Below are 23,541 nucleotides of genomic sequence, written 5' to 3' on the forward strand. Positions count from 1 at the left end.
GTATGCTTTGAAGAGTTCTCAGCATTGCAAGGGCTGCAAGCAGTTCCCAATTCTTGCTTACTTGCAACCAAAATAATACATCCCCTCCTTATCTCCCAGGAAATCCAGAGTGTCTGTGTTAGTCACGACTTAACAGCCATAGAAAAAGACCCATTTCAGTTCAGCTGTGACACTGTTCAGATAAATGATGTTCAGGATGCCCCTGACACAGGCATAGCAGTTTTTAAATCAAGCCATGATAGGCAGTTGTGTCTTGTAAAAATTTTCCCACCATTTCTCTGTCAAAGAATCCAGAATGGTTTGGGTTGGAAGGGACCTTCAAGACCACCCCTGCCATGGGTGCTCCAAGCCCCATCCAGCCTGGCCTTGAGCAAGTATGAGTTTGTTTTGTAGAGACAGCAAAACAAGCATTAGAACATTCCCGTTGAAAAGGAAATAGATAAACAATGTAACCATTTATTTGACTGCATTGTATTTAGACAACTTGTACATTTCGGAACCCCACTGGTTTTGTTCTCATCAAAAAGGATAAAGGGACAGAAGAATATAATCCACTCAAAACAGCAGTCCAGTATTTTGAGATACACTTGCTATTTTCATAGATGCCCACCTGATACCTGAACTCCAACACAGGTTGTAATGTTTATACAAGACCTGAAGTTTTTTCAACACAGCACTGAGTTGTAGCAATGTCTTGCAGTGCCCTGAAAAAGTTTGACATACTCTGCAACACCAATCTGATGCCTTGAAGGTGATGAACCTGATCATTTCTTTAAAAAAAACCAACATAATGAATGCAAACATTCAGACTGACATGTCAGCCAGTAGCAACATTTGGGCAAATTTAAATATAAAAGCAATCAACTCCTTAGTTAGATTTGTCAATGCAAAAAGGCGAGGGGGGGAGAGAACTGTGTTTAGCAACAGACAGGAGAAATAACCAACCTTTCCTTGCTAGATTCCTTTTGAAAACCTACGCAAATTCAAGGCTTCCCACTTGATTTCCTAATCCCAAGCAGCACAGAGAACAAATCTGTTTGACAGGACCCAGCACATGCAGCTCAGTGTCTCCTGCAGCGAACTGTGACACAGCAGCCATGGCAGAACCTTTAGGCCATATCGAAAAGCAAAAAAAAGAGAGATCTACACCTATTATGCTCAGTATTTTCAACACAGGCATGGCAGCAACCACTTCTTACAATAACCAACCAGAATTGTATTTGAAGTTTGCTCCAGAGGGATGTTTTTGGCAGTGAGGAGGGATTTCAGCTCACTTGCCAGTCGGCTTTTGAATCTGAAGACACCCACGGCTTAAATATTAACCAATAGCAAACTTGCCTGTCTGGCTTTGCAGACTGAAACCCCAGCAAGACACACAAGGCAGCCCAGTTTGCAATTTGTGAATCAAGCCCAGCAGCTGCTTGCAAGGTCTGAAACCTTCCTGATCCAGCTCCAAGGCAGGACATAGGGACACAGCTGAGGGAAACCTGACTCAAGGGATTGAGTCCAACATTGTAGTCTTAACACTGATCAAAACTGCTGAAAAGCCACCCAGAAAAACTGGCAGAAAAAGGAGAGGTTTGATGGTGTCACAAGGCAGCAGTGGCTACACACAGGCTTCAGGCTGAGCTCCAGCATGTCCTGGGAGTAACAGACCCCGCTGACAACACTTTGTCTTGGGCACCCTTTTAAAGATGAGTTTTCTTTACTGAGGGGAACAAACCCCCTGGACAGCACAGATGGTGTCTCTACAAGCAGAAAACTCAGCAGGGCCAGCTTCCATTAAAAATCTTTATTTTCAAATACAACTCATGATTTGTACATGGTAAGAAACGTCCATCACCATGTGCGATTGGTCTGTGCAAAAGGCGGCTTTGCTCAAATCCAGTTTTCCTGCACAGGGCTCTTTTCCAAATGATACTGGAGGTAGGGGTTTTGTTGGTTTTGTTTTTAGTGTACAGTAATTAGCAAAAATGAAAACAAACAAACAAACAAAAAACCCAAAACCAACCCCACGACTCAAACCAAACTCTAAAAAGGAAAAATAAGAAGTGTAGTAAGGCAAATCTGGAGAATTCGCTCGGTTCCATGAGAGTGGACTCACTGAGAGTTCATCCTTTGATCCCTGTAAGGACCATGCACCTCAGAGCTGGACCTGATCCTGGTGGGCCCCTTCCAACTCTGAACATTCTGAGATCTCTGATTACAGAGGTGCTTCCACAAGTCACCTAATACCTTTATTCTTGTCTTTCAAAAAAACAAAACAAAACCAAAACAAAATAAAACCCCCACAAAACAAAACAAAAAACCCAACCCAACTGATTCATAGACCTGGGCTATGGAATCACACAGAACAACAAAGCCTTGATGCTATCATTACTGAAAAAATTGATGGGTATTGGTAAAACTTATGTAAGCCCAAATAAAGAAAGGAAAAAAAAAAAAAAGAAAAACAGAGCAAGAGTGAATGCAAGAAAAAGAGACAGAATTCCTTCCCCGCTGCTTTGATTTTAGAGCGGAAAAAAAAAATCCCCCAATAACTTAGTTCATGTAAGTTGGGAAAATGAGAGCAGCTGAAAATGAATATGATACACCTTGAAATTCATTTCCAAGACCAAGAACCAAAGATTGAAGCATTTTAGAACACTGAAGCAAAGCAATCTGAATCTGAAAAAAATTGTTCCAACTATCTTAAAATAGCTGTTTCTCAGAGCTTCTAGCAATAATTTTGATTAAATAAAAATCATACCAATTTACATTAATTTTCTATATCTTCTTTTAAAAGAAGTCCCTCACTCTTTTAATGACAAAAGTGCATCCAAACCCAGCAGAGATTCACTGGTGCCACCAGGTTTTTTTAGCAGCTACTCAAGGTTTTAAAATAGCTTACACTTCTTGCTATAAGAAGGGCCTTCCAACCCCTTGTTTGGGAGAAGTATCCGAATTATAAAAATCTGAAATAATTTATTATCAAATCCAGAATTTAAATAAAAGCAATTTCTTTTTTTTTCCTTGCAAAGACAACTGAAGAAAGTAAAAGAATAAAAGCATGCACTCCAAACTTAGAGGTGAAGACAAATATACTTATCTATACAGGCACTGGCAGACGCAATTTAATGGTTACTCGTTGTAACACACACCCCACCCTACAATACAGTTTTTCATTCACTAATCACTGAGGTACCAATATTTAAGAATGGAAAAATTCAATATTGAAAAATAAAACCTAAAATTGAAGCCTTTTTTTTTCTTATTCTTCTTCTTCTTCCCCAGAAAACTATGGCAATTTTTGTATGAAATGTTAGTATACTTATAGAATTTTACAATCTACATTGGCTTTATTTTGAATTTTCGGGAACCAAACGCGGCGTTCCCATCCAGGTTTTCTCTGCTAAAACGTTCACTGTGTGGATGTCCTAAAGAGTCAGCAGACTTGCAAATGAATGAACACATCTTGGCTATCACCTGGCACATCTGGCTGGTACCAAAAGGACTCAGAGTCTGAGACAATCGGCTTTAATTCGGAACAAATGCGCCATGCCAAAGTGCAACGAATGTGTGCGACACTCAATGGGACACTGACAGGTTTAAGAGCTGCATGGAAAGTACTAAAAGTCCACCTTGCAAAGCAATTTGGGACAAATTGCAATGCATGCAAAGGACAACTCTGCGCTGCTGGGACGTCGCTTGCTGGCTGGGATGGGGTCTCCTAACGCAGCCACAGTTTCAGACGCAGTGCATCCACTCCATTTAAATAGTATCTGAACAGCCTCTTGTCTCGCACAAAACCAAGGTTTTCATAAAGTTTCAAAGCAGACTTATTTGTGATTTCTGTTTCCAATACAACCTTTGAGGGAGAAAAGAAAGAAAAAGAAAGAAAAAGAATTGTGTTGTGTTAGTCGGCAGTTGCAAGTACACGATTGCTGAACCAATTCCAAAGGTTTTATTTAAAGGTATGGTTGTTAGCAATGAATGGAATTCATTTCTTCTTATCTTTACTTAATTAAGCAATATTTCCACATTAAGCACCCATTTCCACATTAAAATAAAATATAACATAGCAGTTCATCCACAGCTATAATTGTAAACAACATTCAAGATTATAGTTCTTGGCTGTAAACAGTATTTCAGTTCAGCACCTCATAACAAGGGTAAAAACCACATGAACAAACAAATCCCAAACAGCCTCCCCCAAAACCCAAGCTACCAAACAGGTTAGGGTCCAAAACAACTTTTGAGTGAGTAACTGAACTTCTGCATGTCACAAGAACTTGGCACATGAGGATTTAATGATTTAATATCTTTGAGCCCTGACTCCGTGGAGTTAGATGTAGATAAGAGCTCTGAATTGACATCAGCTGTCAGAGCCAACGTTTGCAGTGAGTATTTGTGCTCAGCACAAGAATCACACAGGGGTCTAAGCTGGAAAACACCTTCAAGATCATCCAGTTCCAATCCCCTGCCATGGAAGGGCAGGGACACCTTCCACTATCCCAGGTTGCTCCAAGCCTGATCCAACTTGGGTACCAGCAAATACCCTAAACCCAAATCACAGTGCACACCAGAAGATTAAGCAGTTTTCCCTATTTTCCCCCCTCTGTTGGTAAGATCCTAGTTGCAGAAAGACCTGTCAGAAATAACTCAGACCAAACCCGAGTCCAAGAGTAGTCTAAATTAAGACTCAAAATTGTGTCAGAATTCTCAAGCACAGGCAAACAACTACACTGGCCTTAACAAGACATTATTCACAAAACATCAGAATTTTTCAGATTTGTTTCTCTCTCTCTTTTCTCCACATGCACTGAACAGAGCTCTGCCATAACTGACAAGCCCTGCATCACCTCCATATAATAAAAACTAATTTTGCCTCTTGATTGGTGTCCAACTCAATTATTTAAGGTTCTGCTATTAGCAAGAACAGGGGCTGAACTAACAAGGCCTGGGCTCCATATACCCCTGACAGTGAATATCCACATATTAAAGAGCAGCTGATGGTCACTGTAGAAAGAATGAAAATATAGGACCAAAACAGCAGCCTGGATTAGCAGAGCAGTTTAAGTCCATCTACTCTGTGGCTTCTGTGGCCTCCCCGCCTTCAGGCACACATTCCCATTTCCTTTCCCCCCAGTCTCCTGCCAGCTCTCAAGGCTGGTTCCTGAGCTCCTTCCAAAGCCACCTGGCAGAAAACCTTTCCTTTTTCCCTCCACAGGGTTTGTTTTCTGCACTCTGAGGAGTGGCTAGATCAGTGTGAAAGGGGGAGGCAGCCAGTGGTCAGAGTGGCCTGAAACTTGAGTCAAATAAATGCATGAAGAGGATTTTTAAATCTTATTGGAGGTGACCAGTCTAACCACTGGCTGCCACATCCAATGGGCAATCCCACCTGTGTTTGTCAGTGTAAGGATGCTGAAAAAACAATGAAGCTGGGGATAACAACCCAATGAACAATATAAGGCTTGGAAACAGTTTTACAAAAAGGAACTAAGAGTCACACATTGAAATATTAATCAGCAAAGTTCTTAAATTACAGCAGGGCAGTGCTGCACACATAAGACAACCTAATTCAATTCTTAGTTTTGTGAGAAGAATGAGAGATTGAATTTCTCTGTTTGGCACTTCCCAGAACATTACTAGCAAGTCCTGTGAGCTGATGGAGAACTCCTAACATCCTTCATCCATTAAAATAGGTAACTATTCATCTGTAAGAAATTATGGAAGCATAATTTTATTGGAGAAGGCTATTTTCTACACATTGTACAACTCCTTAACTCCATTTAAACAAAACACTGAAGCCAAAGCAGCAATGCGACCTGTGCAGAGGATTATTTATTTGAACTCTCAGCTACCAAGGGCATTCACTCTCTCAAAGGTTCACTAACCTGGCACAGTGATGTAACAACTCTCTATTCAACTGCAAGCACCAACACCTGGCAATGCTAAAACACTTCCAGCACTGCAGGTGATTGAGCTGAAGGGAGTGGTTAAATGTTGAAATACAGGTTTGTTGGAATCCCACTACCTGAGTGAATGCTCATCTTGAAAGCAAATGCAAGAGATTTGCTCTGGTATTTCTAAGGAAGTCTCAGCACAATGAAAAGTAATTCCCTGATCTCAACACAGTGCAGCTGAAGACATGTTTCTGTTATCTGAAAAGGAAACACAGGCATATCTTATTCAGGTTTCATTAGCTTCCTTTGCTGAAGAATGCATCTCTTCCTGTGTGAGCTTTTCAATCAAGCTCCAAACCTTCCATTGTTACATTTATTTCTGCTCTTGTGGGTCGATTTTGTTGTAACATATGCCTGTTAAATCCTCTGATAACACAGCTACACCCCCCCTGAAGGGCAGCAAGGCTCTGATTAGATTTAGCAGCGTTTTCTGCTAAAGTTGCAACTTTCTGAAGGTTGTGACATTCTCTTTTATCTTAAATTTCATAAACCAAACATTTTAGCTCAACTCTAGTATTAACTGGGTTTAGAAGCAAAAAGATATCTATATTAAGAGTGGAGTGCAATGTTCCTTGTTGCTGTATTTTCACACTTTTAATTTATTCCTGAACTGAAGCCAAATGGAGTGGTCAAGCCTTCTTGCTTCTTCAGCTCAAACTCTGAAGGAACTCAAGTTTAAAACCCAAGTCATAGAATGGATACAGCCAAAGTAAGAAAGTCCTCTCAGCACTCAGAGGAGGTTGCTATTCTTACTTTTAAGTCTGACAGATCATCAGACTCAAGTTATGAGGGATTGTCCAGTGTCCTCAATCAATTTAACTACCTTAACTTTTAAAGACAGGCATGGCATTACTCAAAATCTAAAGTTCATACTTTTTATGTTTTGTAGATTAAGGAGAAACTAAAAATATCAGCAAAGTAATGATTTCAAACAGGATTCCATAAAAATGCACATTTCATTTTTACTAGTGTGGTGCTGAATTAAAATTACACACCTACTAGTGTGTCATTTTATTTAATTTTTAAAATGAATTAAAATGAATTAAAATTATATTTAATGTCATTTTTTTGACCTACTACTGTGGTCAAAAACCCCACTCTAAATCACCCTGAAGTTCCAATGGGAAGTCTCATGAGAATCTGTGGTTCCCTTTCATGTTCTACATTTTTGTTTAAAAAAGGTTTTTGAAGTCCCATTACTGGAGTCTTATTTTCATTAGTTATCAATCCATTCACTTCATATGACTGAAATATATTATTTCAGTAACACAAAGTGAATGAATTGTATGCAGATTCCTGAGTCATTTGTTACAGATGGAAAACCTGCATATGAACAACTCCTCCTTCCTAATTGTAATTAAGGGATGTAACAGTTCCACAGAATGGTCTTCAGCTGTAGAGTTGTGGGAAATTGCTTGCCAGCAAAAACAGTACAAAAAGCAGCCAAGACACCCACCTTGCTGCAGTCAGCACATGCTTTTCTTTTTTAAACTAGAAGAAAAATATTTCCCAAACTTTGGAGCTGAAAGTAGAACTGTTCACCTTCACCTGATTTATTTCCATAGTTCAACTTTTCTATGCAACCAGCCCAGAGTTTTCCTAAATCACTCTGATCCACTGGAAACTCAGCCCAGTACAGTTCACTACCCCAAATATCAGAATTCAGGAACGTCAGATACTTGAGGAAGTCATAAAGGTGTAAAAAATAAAATACAAATCAGAATGCCCAAGTTTTGTAATGTTATTTGCAGACACTCCAGCTGGAAGCTGCTGTGTGAGCGCTTCCTCCAGGCCTGAAGGTTATTTCTGGTTCAAGCACCCACCCCCAAGAGCAGATCACTTCCCTGGTTTCTATTCTAATGTAGGCCATGGGCAGCTCCTCCCCTGCACACAGATTCCATTCCACCCAATTCACCTCCTCAGCCACTCCACAGCTTTCCCTGAGAAAATCTTCCACAGCCCTGAGGAAGACTCTGCCTCTCAGAGTAACTCACTCATTCCATAGGCCTGCCTTGGTTTATTCCCACTAAAACAGCCTCCAGGGGAAAAAAATGTCCTTAAACACCAGAACATTGCAGCAGGCTTTGAAATGCCACCTATCAGCTGTGATTTGTCAAGATTTTCATCTCTGGTGTTGCAGAAATCCTTTGTTTTTCAGGACTCAATGCTGGTACCTCCAAAGCCAAATCTGTGATACTTTGAAAAGCAACACACTGAGTGAGGCATTTATCAGATTATATGCCACAAATTATTAAAATTAAGTCTATTTACTGCATCTATGCCATAATTAGATTGAAGGGAAGAGTTTCCAAGCAGCCTTTGGAAATTTTTCACGACACCCACAGCTGCATATTCATGTTTTTAATCCTATTCCAAGCAAGTTTCAGAAAATAGCATTTTGTTTTTAATTGCACTCCATCTTCTCTCAAAAAGCAGTATCTTTTTATTTTCATCAGGATTCTAATTTTATTCAAAGATGTAGAAAAATACCTTAAAAAGCTGCAGGGATGATTAAACTATTTCTATGCCTCACACAGACAAATTATTGTGATGCAGCACTTTGTGTTTGATGAGCTTTAAGCATCAATTAATCAGAAACTGATCTCCTGACAAGTGTTGTGAAAACTGGTGAGACCCAAGAGTTGGGCAGAGCTTTTCATGGGTGCCTAGTTAGATTTTTCAGATTCTGCTCATACTGAAACCTCAGCACTCCACCACATAACCTCCTTATTTACACCATTTTGGGTATGTGGAAGAAGCCTACTTGGTGGCAAAGGAAAAAACAAACATGAAAACATTGGCTCTTTGGTTGTGGATAATCTATATGTGGAAAAGAATAACATAAATAAAAATAAGTGTGGGTGTGCCTCAGTTGATGGTGCAGAAAAATAACCAGTAAAATACTCTGCTTGTATTCCATGCTCCCTAAAGGGTTCCCAATTCAAAATTTAGTGCCAGCACAAGACTCAGCTGGTGCAAAAGCCCCCAAAAATCAGGGGATGAGTTTGGAATCATCATTCTACAAACAGCAGTTCCAAAACCAGGAGTCTGAATTGCAGTGCATTTGAATAGAGACAGAATCTGAAAAATGCCCTCTGCCCCTGGTCCAAAGCATTTATACAGCAGCAGAGAGGAAAATCTGTGACTAAGACTTAATGAGACCTCACTGCAGACCTGCAACCCTTATCACATTTATTTCATGTTTATGGAGATAAAAACCAGCAAAAAGGGATCTTGGATTAATATGACAGTGGTAGAGGAAAAAGACACAGAAGGAGGTTACTGTTAGAGGTCACCTGTTAGACAGTCCAATCTAAAAATGAATTTACATGAGGAATAGCACATTCAGAAATTACACAGTAATTACTGCAACTCAGCTTGAGTAGAAACATCCAGTTCTACTCCTGACTCTCTAATAACAGTGGGTAATTCACTTCCCTTCTCTGCATCTCACTTCTGCAGCTGTGGTGTGAACACTGTAACCCTGACCCTCAAGTATTTTGCAATTTTTAAAAAATCTTGACCAGTCTAGAAATCGGAAATCAACTCAAGACCATAGTGGAAAGCAATGGGGAGAACAAACCAACCAATCTCTCCTTGATTAGTTCAGTGTAGACAAGCAGTAAAAGAGATTAGAGGAAAGCATTTTAGAAATCAGGATAGAGGCAAGAAGCCAAAATAAAGAACTTAAAAAGAATTACAGGCTGCACTGTAGTGCCCAACTACAACATAAATGAGAAGGTGAGGGGGAAGAAGACAGCAGCAAGCAGAGGCATGAAGGGATCTGAGGGGAAGAATAAATCTCCCAATGAATGAAGCCAGAGCACAGGCAGGGATACTGCAGGAAGAGAAACACAACAAGTGGAAAATAAACTGGAGTGTTTGCCAGAAGTCCTGTGTAGCTTTGCATAAGAACTTCCCCAGGGGGCAGGGGGACAATGGAGGGAGCAGGGGGACAATGGAGGGAGCAGCTGAAGTGAGATAACAGAGAGATCAAAGGCTTATTAACTATGACACACCGAAATGACAGTGCTCACATGTCAGGAACAAGTGCACTATGCCAAGGAGCTGGAAGTTAAAGGGACACATAACCTGGGCAAGGAGGATGGATGGATGGATGGATGGATGGATGCAGGGAGAGCTCCTCACAAGTTAAACAAGACACACACCAACAAATATATTTATATTTATAAACAATAATTTATAACAATATTTATTTATATTTTATAAACAATATTTATATTTTTAAAGAAAGCAGGAACTGTAATCTGGTGAAAGAGCAACAACTTGTAGGGCAGGGAAGTTTGCCAGTGGTTCAGTGCCTGTGCTAGCCCAGTGCAGCCCTGCTCTGTGCAGTGTCAGAGGAGGCTGATGAGTGCTGTGATAAATCCACATTCTGCAGCAGCACAGCACACTCTGTTCTGGGCCTGGCTGTGCTCTGAAGGGATGGCAGGGCCACACAGGACATGCTCAGCCCACTGCTCAGCTGCACCTCAAATGGGGCCCTTGCAGGAAAATGGGCCTGAGTGAAGGCTGAGGCAGCTTCACAATGAAAACTGCTGAATTTCAGCACTTAGAATAAATTTAGAGAGTTCATCTCCTATTTGTGCCATACTTTTTTTGAGGTTGTTTTCCCTTTTATTATAAAGGAGCTTCTTACCAACTTATTTCCCATCTAAAAAAAAATCCTGGAGAAGAAAAACCTGTGAAATGAATCCACAAACAAGAGAGTGCAAACCATTTATAATAAAGTTTTGATTATAAAATCTTACCTCATCACAATCTCCTTCAACCATAGCATAAATAGCTTTCTTAACCAAGTTTGTACCTGAAAACACAGATTTCAGTAAGTGTCAGAGTTGCAGTGCAAAACAAAAATGCCAGTTTATATATGACTAATGTGTGCTACCTACATGACATGACACCTGGGGAAAGGAGGGAGGAAAGAAAAACAAGGAGTTGCAGTCAAGCTGCAGTCTCAAGTTTGAACACTAAAATAATCTGTGAAGTTATCCAGAGACTCAGCTCAAGTGCAAGATTCTTGTAACATAGGGATATTAGAAACTGGCTGCTCTGCTCAACATGGTGTTAAATATAGCCTTCCAAGATGTGATTCATTCCTTTTTGTTGCATTTAAAGTCAAAATCTGCTGGCATGTACTTGAAGGACATTCATCTTCCATGGGAATTTCCTCTTACTAAAACAAATACTTGTATTAGTAACAGAACTTATGAAACCACAGTTTTTATGGCTCATTCCCATTTGGGTTTGCTAGTATCTAATAATATTCTCAAAACTCATCCCTTCCCCTCAGTCAAGCATTAAGTTTAATTTTTTAATCATTATTTGTCATCTATTTCACAACAGCTCTACAAATGTAATATCCCTACCTGTCTGTAGAACTGGGGTGAAATTGAAAGTTGAATTCAAAGTTATTAGTGGAAAAAACTGCTGTTCAGTGAAATTGCATAAATCTCACTTCCATAAGAAGGCAATGGAAAAGGAAAAAAAAACCCAAGGAATCTACAGAATGTTTTAAAATATTCTCAAAACTTTAATCAATTAAGACTTTCACTGAATGTGATGATAAAACTGTTGTACATTTAAAGCAGATCTTCAGATTAACAGCACACTGAGAAACAGCAAGGTGGCAAAATTTGGAAAAAGTCAACATATATAATGCTAAAGTAAGCAAGGCTTTAAAGATAAATTCTATGTATGTAATTCTAATTTAACCAACAGACTAAAGTGAGGGAAAAGTCTTGCAGTGATCTCCATAATAACAGCATTAGCTCTTATTTACTTCTGAATCCAAGCACCTGCAATTAAATTATGGCAGCCTCCTTCATGACTCAGCTAAAAGGAAAGGAGAGACAGTGATTTCTCAGTATCCTCTTCCTCTGCTCCACTACAGAGACCAACAATGGCTTTTAAATTGCACTGGGGAAAGAAAAAATCTGCACATGCTTGAACAGTTGTGGTAATGCGTTTTTTTGGAGGGTTTTTTCTGGAAGAAAGCAAACACAATGATACATTCTGCAATGGATCACTGTATTTTTTGATTGCAAGTAATTTTCTGTCTTTAATCACAGAAGCATGAGCTGTTCAGTGTGGATGAGTGGTGAAGCACAGCTCTAAGCTTTGGAGCTGACGTCTACATTTAGTTAAAAATACCTTACATAATGTAATTTCACAATAACCAGCATGAAAAAATTAAGTTCCATAAGAAGAGATATTTAATTAAGCCAACTTGGCTAACTGGAGTTAGAATGAAAATCCCTTCACCAGGGCAAAACTGATTAATGAGAAAGGGCAAACTCTCTGCCAAGAGTGATTTCTTTACCATGTACCTTCCCAACAAAACAGATCTCCATTTCAATCACTCAAGTAACAACACACAGCTATTTTTCTTCCCTGATTAATACAATAATGAGCTCCATACATTCTCCCTGATGGCTAATATATGCATAATTTATAGGGGGAAGTCAGGGAATAAGTTCACTGTAAAAAAGGAGCCTGAACACAACATGGAAATACAAAGATGAGGGCACACATAAAACACAAAGCAGTTCCCACTGTTATTTGGCAGAGGTAAGGGGCTGCTGCCTGCCTTTCTTTTTAGCCTTATCAGATCCCAGGTGTGAACTCACAGGGCATTTCAGGTTATTTTAACAAAATCAGAAAATCCACTGGGGAGCTCGCGTGGTTGAGTAAGGCGAGGATGACACACAAAGCACCACATCCTGAACTTCAGTTCAGCTTAAATCTTTATGACAGCTACAGTTATCCCAGCTGGAGAGGATTTAAAGAAGAAAGAAGACAAAAAAAGGCTATTCTTACCAATTCCTTTTCTTCTGTATTTGGAATCCACTGCTAACATGGCTATATAACCTCTGCGGAACATCTTTTTGTGCATATCCAGCTTGCAGACGATGGCACCTACACACTCCTCACCTACCATGGCCTTAAAGACAAACATACACAGGTGGAATTCTCAGTTTGGGATCCACAGTGCCACCAAAAGCAGTAAAACACTTCATTTTTCAAGTGAAAGAGCCCCACAGAATTTGTTTGTATAAAGCTACGAAAGGTAATGATGTAAATTTTAAAAGTGTCTCCAAAAGTATTACCAAGATTAAAAGATTTAATTGCTTTATTACATTCCAATAAAGTTCCAGGACAATTAACAACCAATGAATTATTCCTGGGGAGAACCACATTATCATTGCACAAAGTCTACAGGTAAGAACACATGATTAAAAAGGGAAAATAAATAAATAAAAGGCAAAACAAATAAAAGATCAGGTTAGGGCATAAATTACCCTTTCATATGGGCTTCTGCAGAGGAAAAAAGTCCATTCCTGTTTTATAGTGATCTGATTTTCCTGTGCAAGGGCTGTGCTAGATAACATGCTTAATTTTTGTCTGGTTTTAATGTCAAGGCCACAAAGGATCAGAGGAAAGTGTTGCTGCATTTAATCTTTAGACACTGTCGTTTTCAGTCACATGACACCCGGAGAACAAACAAAAAGCACAGTTAATTTCACACATTTTAACTATTGGGGATTTCGTTTGTTAAGAACACTGGCAGTTAATCCCAGTGGCATTGTCACAGTAACCGTGGTCAGGGAGACATAGGAATTCTGAAATATTAACAAGAAAAACCCCAAAAAGGAAAGGACCCAACTCCTCCCCAAACACTCAGCAAACCACTTGCACACCCACTGTGTTCACCAAAATTTTACCATGAGAAAAAGGAAAACTCAGTGATGTTAACTGAGGGATTAGGCAGCACAAGGGATTAATGACATTATAACCTGCAGCAGCAGAACTGAGTAATGCTGCCGAGTGGGACAGCATCCAAGGGGAAAACAAATTCCTGTGCACTCAGGAAAGATGGGCAGAGATAAAAAGAAACTCCTGATTTCACATATGGCTGTGTGAGAGGATCCACAGCCTCTGACAGAGCTGCAGGGAGAACCAGCCTTGGGCTCGAGTGCAGCAGCTAAAGCAGGAGCACAGCACATGATTGGCACAAGCAAGTGCTGCCACAAGAGCTGGGGACAATCCAAATTTACAACTCTAAGACATGTCAAATGAAAGGGACTTGCTAGAGCAGCACTGCCAGGCCTCAGAGCAGCCACCTGTGAAGCCAGAGCTCACTGCTCCACAGGCTGTGGTACAAACTCAAGCACCTGAACCCTCGTGCACAGCCTGGAGGCCAAAGCTCCATGGACAGAAGATTCCTTCCTGCAGGTCACACTGCAGGCACAGTCTCTTCACCCCAAAAAGAATCAAATCTTTGAGCACCTCCACTTGGATGTTATTAACTAAGTCAGCTGATAACCAAAGGTGAACTGAAGCAGCCAAAAAAAGGTACAAGCTGCAGTTCCAAAGCCCTGTGATACAGCATGATTATAACCCCATCTCTAACGCAGCTGAAGCAAATATAACTATTGCTAAGTTCTTATTTGGCAGGAAAACACATTTCAGCAGTATCCAAGAACAACCCTGAACAATCTAACGAGTGGTTTTTAAAATAACAAACAAAAACTGTAGCATGATCTAACTGAACTGAAACACAGAGCCTCTAAGCAATCTTTCATTTGTTCCAAAACACAGGTTATTCCACGGGAAAGAGGAGCTGTGCATGCAAAGTTTCAGCTCAAGGCAAGTTCTGGATCTCAGCTCAGACCTGAGAAAAGCAGGGAGTTAAATAAAGAGTATCATCAGACAAACTGCTCAGAACATTGCTATAATTATGCAGAGTACCTAGATGTAATCTTATCCCTCACTAAAAAAAAAAGAAAAAAAAAAAGAGCACACCACAAACTAGCATGTTATAGTTGTGCTTTACCCTGGAGTGAACATGTGCAAACTGTTGATTCTAACAGTTATGTGGAGAATTTTTAACATATATTTATATATATTTTTTATATGCTTCAGTAGTGATAATCTAGACATTTCATATTTGAGCTCTTTCTTGTCCAGGGCACTTTTTAGAAAAGTTATATTCATGAATCATATATTTAAAATGGTAAATGAACAGCAAAGAATTTTGTTTCAGTGATCAAAGAAGCAAATACCCACTGGTTTTACCACTGCTGCCAGAGAGCTGAATAAAGAATGACTCTGTTACCACTTCTCCAAACCCCTAAATCTATTCCTCTGTCTTCAGGCAGGTAAATCTGGCAGTTAATCTGCAGCTGTTCCACTCACAAAGGGAGTGCTGCATTTCCACCTCATTTTGAGGGGTTTTTGTTGCCTTTCCTCTCCTTTCTCCTTCTTTCCAACATTATCTAAAGCTGGAAATGAACCTAAACCAAAATGATGCAAAACTTTGTAATTTAATTTCCTGGAGAAAGTTAAACTATGTGAACAAAAAACCCCAGACTGAAATAGGGAGAGCTGTGAGGAGGGAAGAAAAGCAGCTCCCACACAACATCATTTAGGAAAAGATAATCATGAGCCAAATTTTCCTTTCAGGTATGCAAGAGTACTTCTAAACATGCAATTTTCTACAAACAGAATTCAGCCTAAATCACTATTATACATTATAAATCCACAGAGTACTATAAGATTTACTCCAATAGTAAGTTATTAGTAGCAGGATTAACATACACGAATCCAAATCCAATATTTGCATCATCTTTGTTCCTATGAATAAGTTTAAATGCTTAAAACAAACCAGATTTTAATATACTGGAAGAGCTAGTAGAGTAATGTCTGTAAATCAGCAAGAACATTACTTTTCATAGAATTAATCAATTTGTATTAATTTCATTATCAAAGATGGCATTATGTCTGTCAGCCACAGTCTGAGTATGCATTTAATATCCAGATCCTGTGAGTTTTGTTTAAACAGATTAAAACAGCCAACTAGCCCCAAAAGGGAAATATTTTGCAATTCAAACACAGAAGCTGCAGTGCATTTTTCCTTTCACACCTGCACCAAAGTCCATCCCAACTATCCAGGCACAGCTGGGCAGGAGCTGGCTCCCATTTAGGGATCAAGTTACCAAGTGCCACCAGAGGATCCACTCAGGGCAATGGTTTTAACCTCACTGTGCCACTTTGGCCCCAGCTCCTGGCAAATCTCCACCTCCCTCTGCTGCCCCCCACAAACCTGGACAGCAGCAATTCCCTCCTGGGTGAGGAAAACCCCCTGGAATATCTGTCCTGGCTGCTGTCACCTGCTCAGGTGCTGCAGGGACTTCACGTCCTTCACTTTGCACAGTGACAGACTGCCTGAAAGTGAAATCACTCCTAAAAACAAACTGGAGTACAAAGTTTGCAAATTCTCCCACAAAACTTCTTCCTACGTGTGCCACAAGACTTCTCAGACAACCTCCTGACTTTTCTGGTTCTTCCTTTTTAAGCCCCAGGTTTTCCACAAGTGAAGAACAGGGATGATGTCTTACAAGTCTTAATTTCAACACAGCAAGACTCTTGAATCAAATCCAATTTAAAAAAATGTAAAGCATTAGTATAAAACAAGACTTAACTGCAGTCATTTAGGATTTACAACACATTTAAAACCACTTACATGGAATTAATAGGTTATTTTTAAACTTGTGAAAGTTTAAATTATAAATGCTGCTAGAGCTAGTGGCAAAGTGAAGAACCCAATAACAGCATAGATTTTCTAGATTTTTCTTAAAAGGCAGCTGAGTGGTACAGTGAATTACAGGAGAGGTTACAACACTCAGCCTTTTATTACATTCTGTCTTATCCAAACTCTGGCACAGAGCAAGCTTTCCTAAGCTCACCTCTCCCACGCTAAAGGATTTTGAAAACAATTTTCTGAAATATTTAATTTATCAGTCTGAAATGCAAGCCTCAGAACTTTAGCACTGCTAAGACTAGAAGCTTCAAAACCACTTGAAAAGAAAGCTACAACGTTGAAAATGCATTTACAATCCATCTGGGGACAAAGATGTAACATTGCTTAAAAATACTTGACATGAAACACAAGATGCCCCTTGCCCCTGTCATTCTTTGACAGAGGAGTGGGTATTTGAGGGGAAACTGAGAATAAGTAAAAACCAAACATTTACTGGGCACCCACACCTAACACACACTGCAAACCTGCTCTTCTGAAGACAGGCAAAACTTGAGTTGAACCAGACAGGTGGAGTTTTACAGAATCCCAGAATGGTTTGGGTTGGAAAAGACCTTAAAGATCATCAGTTCCAACCCCCTGCCATGGACAGGGACACCTTCCACTGGAATTTTATGGAGTAAAATGTTATTACCTTGCCACAGTCCAGATACTGCTCAGCACTGAGCAGTATTCCCAAGCTGCTACCCCTAAAGTCAGGATAATAATTATGTGGATAAATTAGATATTGAATTTAATAGGGTTTTAAGAGTTCCAGTACCTCCAGGTCCTTTTGAAGTGGATATTAACTTCTTCTTTTGAGTGTACAGTTAGGAAGTGGTCTGAGCCTGCAAAACTCTGCTCACCACTGACCAGTCAGGGTCGGTCTCTGCCCTCCCACCTCTCCTCCTGCACCTGGGACATCCTACAGGAATAGATCTGCAGCTCTAAACCAACAGAGCATCACCCTAAAACAGCTAAATACACACACATTTACAAGTAAAAGCTGTCAGAGGGATAACCTGGCTCCCAAAACCACAGGAACACAGGGGCTGGCACAAGGCAGGAAGAGGGAGTTGAAGAGAAAGGAAAAACAAGCACCAGCCCTTAGAGCAACTGGGCAGCTTGGGAAGGGCAAGCCAAAATTTAGCCAGTTTCAGATCCATGTAATAAAGTTAATAATGTCCCCAGAAATTAGCTTTGCGTGGTCAGAATGGGGAAATCACGTTTCAGATGGTTCACCAAATAAACCACCAGAAAGAGACAGGTGCTGTTTGTTTAGGGAAAACACACATCCCATCTTCAATTTCAGGGGTGTCAGTGTCAGTCTTTTCCCCCCACAGGGAGAGGGAAGGAAAGGTGCCATGACAGGGCAGACAGGTCAATGTGCTCTGGACGAGTTTCCAAAGGTGATGGTGAAATTCAGCAAAGGAATTGGCTGAACCCTTACAGATCTTTTTCCAAATACAATCAAATCACGGGCTAACCCCTCTTCACAAAACCAGAAACCAGAAGGGTGTGGGGCCACAATGCATTAAATCAAATGATTCTGTGAGATCAGGCACTGAGCTTCATGCTCACCATCCTGACACTTCTTCCTAATTGAAATATGCAGTCCCTGACTGAAGGCAAATATTTAAAAGCTATTTATTGGAGAGAAGTAGTTCAGGAGTCCATTAACTGCAGGAACTAATTATATTTTATAGATCAGAAAATTTTCAAGACAACCTTTTAAGAAACAAACCTCAAAAACATTAAAACCAGTCACAAAACACCCCAACCTTCCCACACATGAATCTAACACAACATGCTGCAAGACCTTCAAATTATTAAGCAGATAACAATTTGATGGCTTTAGACATTCACAGCCATATATTATTCTCTACACTTTTATGTGCTTTACATTGTTTCACCTTTCTAAAAAAATGGCAAATACATTGAGTTCAAGAAGAGTTTTGTTGATTCTTCAGGGCTATCAAAAAATGAAGCTGTCACTACAAAATAAGCTTTCTTTCCTTTGAGTGATATCTTACTCTTTAAATATGTTTATTAGAAATCATCTGTTTTAGTTTTCTGTCAAACAACTTGTCACTGCTCTTCTCACAACAAAATTCTCCAGTTTTTCCCTGACCAAAAAAACCCCATAATGAGTGAAAGTCTAAATAAATGCATTGTGATCTAAGAGTATCCAACATTGCCCTGGCATTACCAGGGCTGCACCTGATGCTCTAAGGATGGACTTTTGTAATTCTTGAGTATTTTACTCCCAGTGTGAGGTAAATCTGTCCCAGGCAGAGCTCAGTGTTTGAACATCACTGTGCTCTGATCAGCATCCCTGTAATGGCAAACATGACTTTGCATCCAACAACGCTCTCCGATATTTTCATATTCTGTTTTGTTCCAGAAGGTCAACATTTTGCTTTGCTCAACTTCCTGGAATCCTACTGTATTCCCTCTGCAGGGTTTTAAGGGGCACAGTTGTGAAAATCCTCCTATAAACCATATCAATCCTGCTATAAATTCCAGCAGATCCCAAACCAGGAGCTTTCAGGAAGCTGAAGGCCAGATGGGCTCCATTGGCCTCACCTCTTGTGCTCATATTCTACCAAAATTTCAGAGATAGCCCTGAACTGAAGGGTGACTCGGCTCTGGCTAAAACAGAGCTTTCAAGGCACAAGAATTCCTCATTTTCTTTAGCAAGGAAGTGCCACAAACTCGCCTAAACGTTCTGTTTTGCAGCTGGGAGTGTTGCTGCGAGTAAATCAAACACAGCTAAGCCCTTGCTATGCACATGCACTCCTCAGGCCAGCTTCTACTCACTTTCATTTACCTGTGGATGCATTGTCATCCTAAAAGCTTGCAACTGAGACACAAAAAGTGCTAAACATTTAGGGAGGCAGGGGGGCAGCTAAACCAGCCTTTCAACAGTGCACTGGGAAGAATACAACGCTAAATACGCTGTTAGTGCAGGGAGCCAACGTGAGGATTCCTGCATGCTGCGAGCACTCTCACACCTGTAAAAGCAACGCAGTGGGACTTGCCTTTGTCAAAGTAAGCTCACAGATCAAAAAGTCTGCTAAACCTTTCACAGTGCCTCCCCACCTATCACTTAGCATTTATGTGCCAGCCCCGCTTCAGTCAGTTTTAAAACCATTGTGCAAGAATTAGCGAGCAGTTACAAGGCATTAGTGGACTAAGTACTTTCTTTTTTAAATCCAAGCCCAGGAACTGAGACAGAATCATAAAATGAGCTACCAAAGGTCACAAAAGTCAATGTCAAAACCAAGATTAGAAGCCCTGAATTCCTGGATCCTAGCCCTGCGCTCAAACCCTTTCCCCACCATTTAAAACACGTGTTAACAAACGCAGAACTTCGGCCACGTGCTTTACTTGTACCTGCACGGGTCACAAGGGGACAGGTATTCCCAAAAAAGATGACTAAAAGTATTTCCACAAACGCCAACCCTTCCATCCCCTCCTCCCCAGCCCCAAGCCACTCCCAATTCCTGCCCTCCCTGCTCCCTCCGGCACTTACCAAAAAGCAAAGTTGTGGCCAGTTGTGGATAAAATACCTATATGTGTAAATGGAGTAGGGTTCAGACAGATCTTTGGTGATCAGTCTCATGATATCGGGCATCTGCAGCTCTGACTCATACTGGACGTATCGTATCGTTAGGTCCTCCTCGGGCTGACAGTCCGTTCCCGAGCCTTTCAAACTGCACGCTGCTTCTAAGGACCCGGAGAGTAGCTGCAGGGACTCCTCCTCCTCCTCCCCTCCTTCATCCCCCTCCTCCTGCTCTTCCTCCTCCAAGCCAGTCTCTCCTGCCAGCCCATTGCGGGCTGCAGTCTTAGCAGCAGCAGCAGCCGTGGTTGTGGCAGCAGGCTGGCTCCTGTCCCCTTTAGCCGGGGGAGAAGGAGGAGGAGAGGGTGCAGTCCTTCCCTGGGGAGGGAGGTGGTTGGCGTGGGGGGACGAGCAGGGCGCTGCGCTGGGGGGCGACGACGGCTGCTGTCCGGAGCCCATTGTTTTGCTGGCTCGCTTGTTCTCCAGCCCCTCGGGGGCCGCCCCTGCCTCCGAGCCGAGGATCTTGCCCTTGAGGGAGGCCCGCAGGTGCCGCAGCTCGGGGCTGATGAGGCCGTTGAGCTGGTGGTTGTGGTGCGGGGGGTGGTGGTGGTGGCGGTGGTGGCGGCGGTGCTGCGGGCCCCCCTTGCCGCCGTCGCTTCCTCCTCCTCCTCCTCGCTGCTGCTGCTGCTCCCGTCCGCCCGCGGGTCCCTCCTCTTCCTCCTCCTCCTCTTCGGCCTCCTCGTCCTGGGCGCCGGTGCAGGCGGCGGCGGCGGCGGCATAGGAAGCGGCGGAGGAGGAGGAGGAGGAGGAAGCAGCCCCCCCTCCTCCTCCTCCTCCTCCGGGGAAGGGGGAGAGCGTGTCCCCCTGCGGGGACAGGACGCTGCTAGGCCCCGGCGGTACCTCAGCCATATCCTACGGGAGAGACCGACACAAACTCACCGGGGAGGAGGAGGAGGAGGAAGGCGCCAAGCCCAACGGGGGCCACGGGAAGGTGTGGGGGGGGGGGGGGGGAGGAGAGGCGCGGCGGCCTCACGGGCCGCGCTCGGCGGGGAGCGGAGTGGGGGGGGCACGAACAAAGGCACGCACGGTGCCCGGGCCGCGCCTCGCCGCCCCGCCGCGCCCTGTGGCGGCTGCCCCGCTCCCCCCGCGGGCGCGGGCGGCGCCGTTCCCGCAGCGCTCGGGGCCCGCGGTGCCCCCGCCGCCGCCACTCACCGCCGCGTCTGGGCAGCTCCCGCTCCGCCGCCGCCAAGCGCGGCCGCCGCGGCCGTAAAACCCGCGGCCAGTTCCTGTCCGCCCTTACGACACTTCCTCCCTTGGCGGCGGCGCCTGGAGACGGCGGGGCGGGGCCGGCGCCCTCAGACGGGACCCGGGGCGGGCAGAGCGGGACAGGGACAGGGACAGGGACGGGGGGACGGAGTCGGTCACGGAATCACGGAACCAGCTGGGCTGGAAAAGCCTTCTGAAGTCGTTGAGCCCAGCCCATTACTGAACACATCCATCCTTCATAGACTCGGAGTGTCCTGAGCAGGCAGGGATCATGGAGTCCCCCACCCAGCCCCGCACAGGACACGCCAGCAATGCCGCCCTGTGCCTGGGAGCGTTGTCCCAGATCCGAATTCTGTCGAGCTTGGCGCTGTCCCCGTTCCCTGTTCAGCCTGTGCAGTGCCCAGCACCCTCTGTGGGAAGAGCCTTTCCTGATATCCCGCCTAACCCTGTCGTGCCTCAGCTCCTGCTGCTCCCTGCGCTCCCCAGAGTGCCCAGATCAGCCCCTGGCCTGCCCTGCTCTCCTCAGGGAGCTCTGGTTGCTCAGGTCTGACCTCTGCTCCTGGCCGGACACACCAAATGTCCCCAGCTGCTCTTCATGAGGCCCCTCCAGACCCTTCCCCATCCCTGTGGCCTCTCTGGATCCTCTGGAATAGCTTCGTGTCTTTTGCTTTCAGCACCTCCGGGGATGGTGACCCCGCCAGCCCCCTGGGCAGTCCATTCCAGGGTCTGATCACCCTTCCAGTGAGGAAATTCTTCCTGACATCCATCCCCTGGCACATCTTAGGAGTGTGTCCTGCTGTCCGGTCCCTGTTCCCTGGGAGCAGAGTCCAATCCTCCTGGCAGGAGCTGTGCAGAGCCACAAGGTCCCCCCTGAGCCTCCTTTTCTCTTGCTGAGCCCCCTTCCAACTCCTTCAGCATCTCCTTGTTCTCCAGACCCTTCCCCATCTCCATTCCCTATCCCCAGACTTGTTCCAGTCCCTAAATGTCATCCTCGATTGTGAAAAATGCATATTTTATGATTGGCTTTTCGCAAATATTAAAATGAATATTAGATGTGTTATGTTAGAAAGTTACGCTGTGTGTTAACTTTCTTAAGCAGTGTGTTAAATACAGTTTTAGGTTATAACAAAGTGTTAAAATAGAAGCTATACTATGTAGGATACTTTTTTTAAAGAAATGATTTACAGCGAGATAGCAGCCACAGGACACCTGAATCTTTCAGAGAAAAAGAATTTATTGCTCCATTATCAGAAGAAATGAACTCTTCCTGCCTTGCTCAACCGCCGTCAGGATTCAGAGGAAGAAGCTGACACTGCCCAGACAGAACCCTGTGTTTGAATGGAATTTATGCAGCATGTATGAGGTGTATGAATATGCAGCAGGCTATTGCTTTTAAGAGTTAATCCTCTATTAATGTGTGTCCTTTTTTGGGCTTACTTTGCCCAGAAAAAGGTACCTGGACTGTCTGTAACTCTTTGTTTCTATTATCTCATATTGTCCTAGTCCAAATTGTCCAAATTTTTATTACTCTAATTATATTGCTATTTTTATAACCATTTTATTACTATTAAACTTTTAACATTTTAAAAACCAGATGGTTGGCATTTTTCACATGGATGGAGGCACCCAGGGCTGGCAGTGTGGGCTCAGCAGTGCCCAGCACCAGGGACAGTCACTGCCTGCTCTGGGTTTTGTTTGACCAGCCCGAGCCTGAGCAGGCACAGGCGCTGCTCACAAGGACGTTGCCAGCTGTGTTCAGTCTGGGGACAGGCATCAGAGGTGTTTTGGTGACACTGTTGCAGATCAGAGCTCAGGAGTTGTTGCTTTTCCTTCCAAAAGTTGCATGAGATGCATCCATTCCTGCCTGGATGAGCCTTGGGCTGCATTGTGTGACTGGTAACAGTGAAAATTCAGCAAGGCTGAAAGAATCTCAAGCCATCTCTGCTGCTCTTCTGCCTCAAATAAATTCTTTTAAGATACCACAGCAACAAACAAGTCCTTTAGATGTGAATATTATAATAATGTGCACACAAAGCCCCTCAAAATGCAGAGAAATTGTGGGGTTTTTTCCTTTTCTCATGTCAAGCTTTGCAGGGCCCTCATAAAACTTGCTCATTTTCTTTTACTACAGTTATTTTTCAAGGAAGTGACAGGTCTGGGCTTAAAAG

General features: G+C 42.8%; 1 protein-coding gene across 1 annotated transcript; it reads right to left on the reverse strand.

Annotated features, from left to right (window-relative positions):
- Positions 1-498: 498 nt before the first annotated feature.
- Positions 499-21,016, reverse strand: NAA30 (N-alpha-acetyltransferase 30, NatC catalytic subunit). Its single transcript, XM_058806812.1, has 4 exons — positions 20,081-21,016; positions 12,786-12,909; positions 10,718-10,773; positions 499-3,847 (listed from the first exon to the last, which is right to left on the reverse strand). The coding sequence occupies exons 1-4, from the start codon at positions 21,014-21,016 to the stop codon at positions 3,710-3,712; spliced, it is 1,254 nt and encodes a 417-aa protein (XP_058662795.1). The 3' UTR covers positions 499-3,709.
- Positions 21,017-23,541: the final 2,525 nt, after the last annotated feature.

Source organism: Ammospiza caudacuta, chromosome 6 (assembly GCF_027887145.1).
Source record: "Ammospiza caudacuta isolate bAmmCau1 chromosome 6, bAmmCau1.pri, whole genome shotgun sequence".
In the NCBI taxonomy this organism is placed as follows: Eukaryota; Metazoa; Chordata; class Aves; order Passeriformes; family Passerellidae; genus Ammospiza; species Ammospiza caudacuta.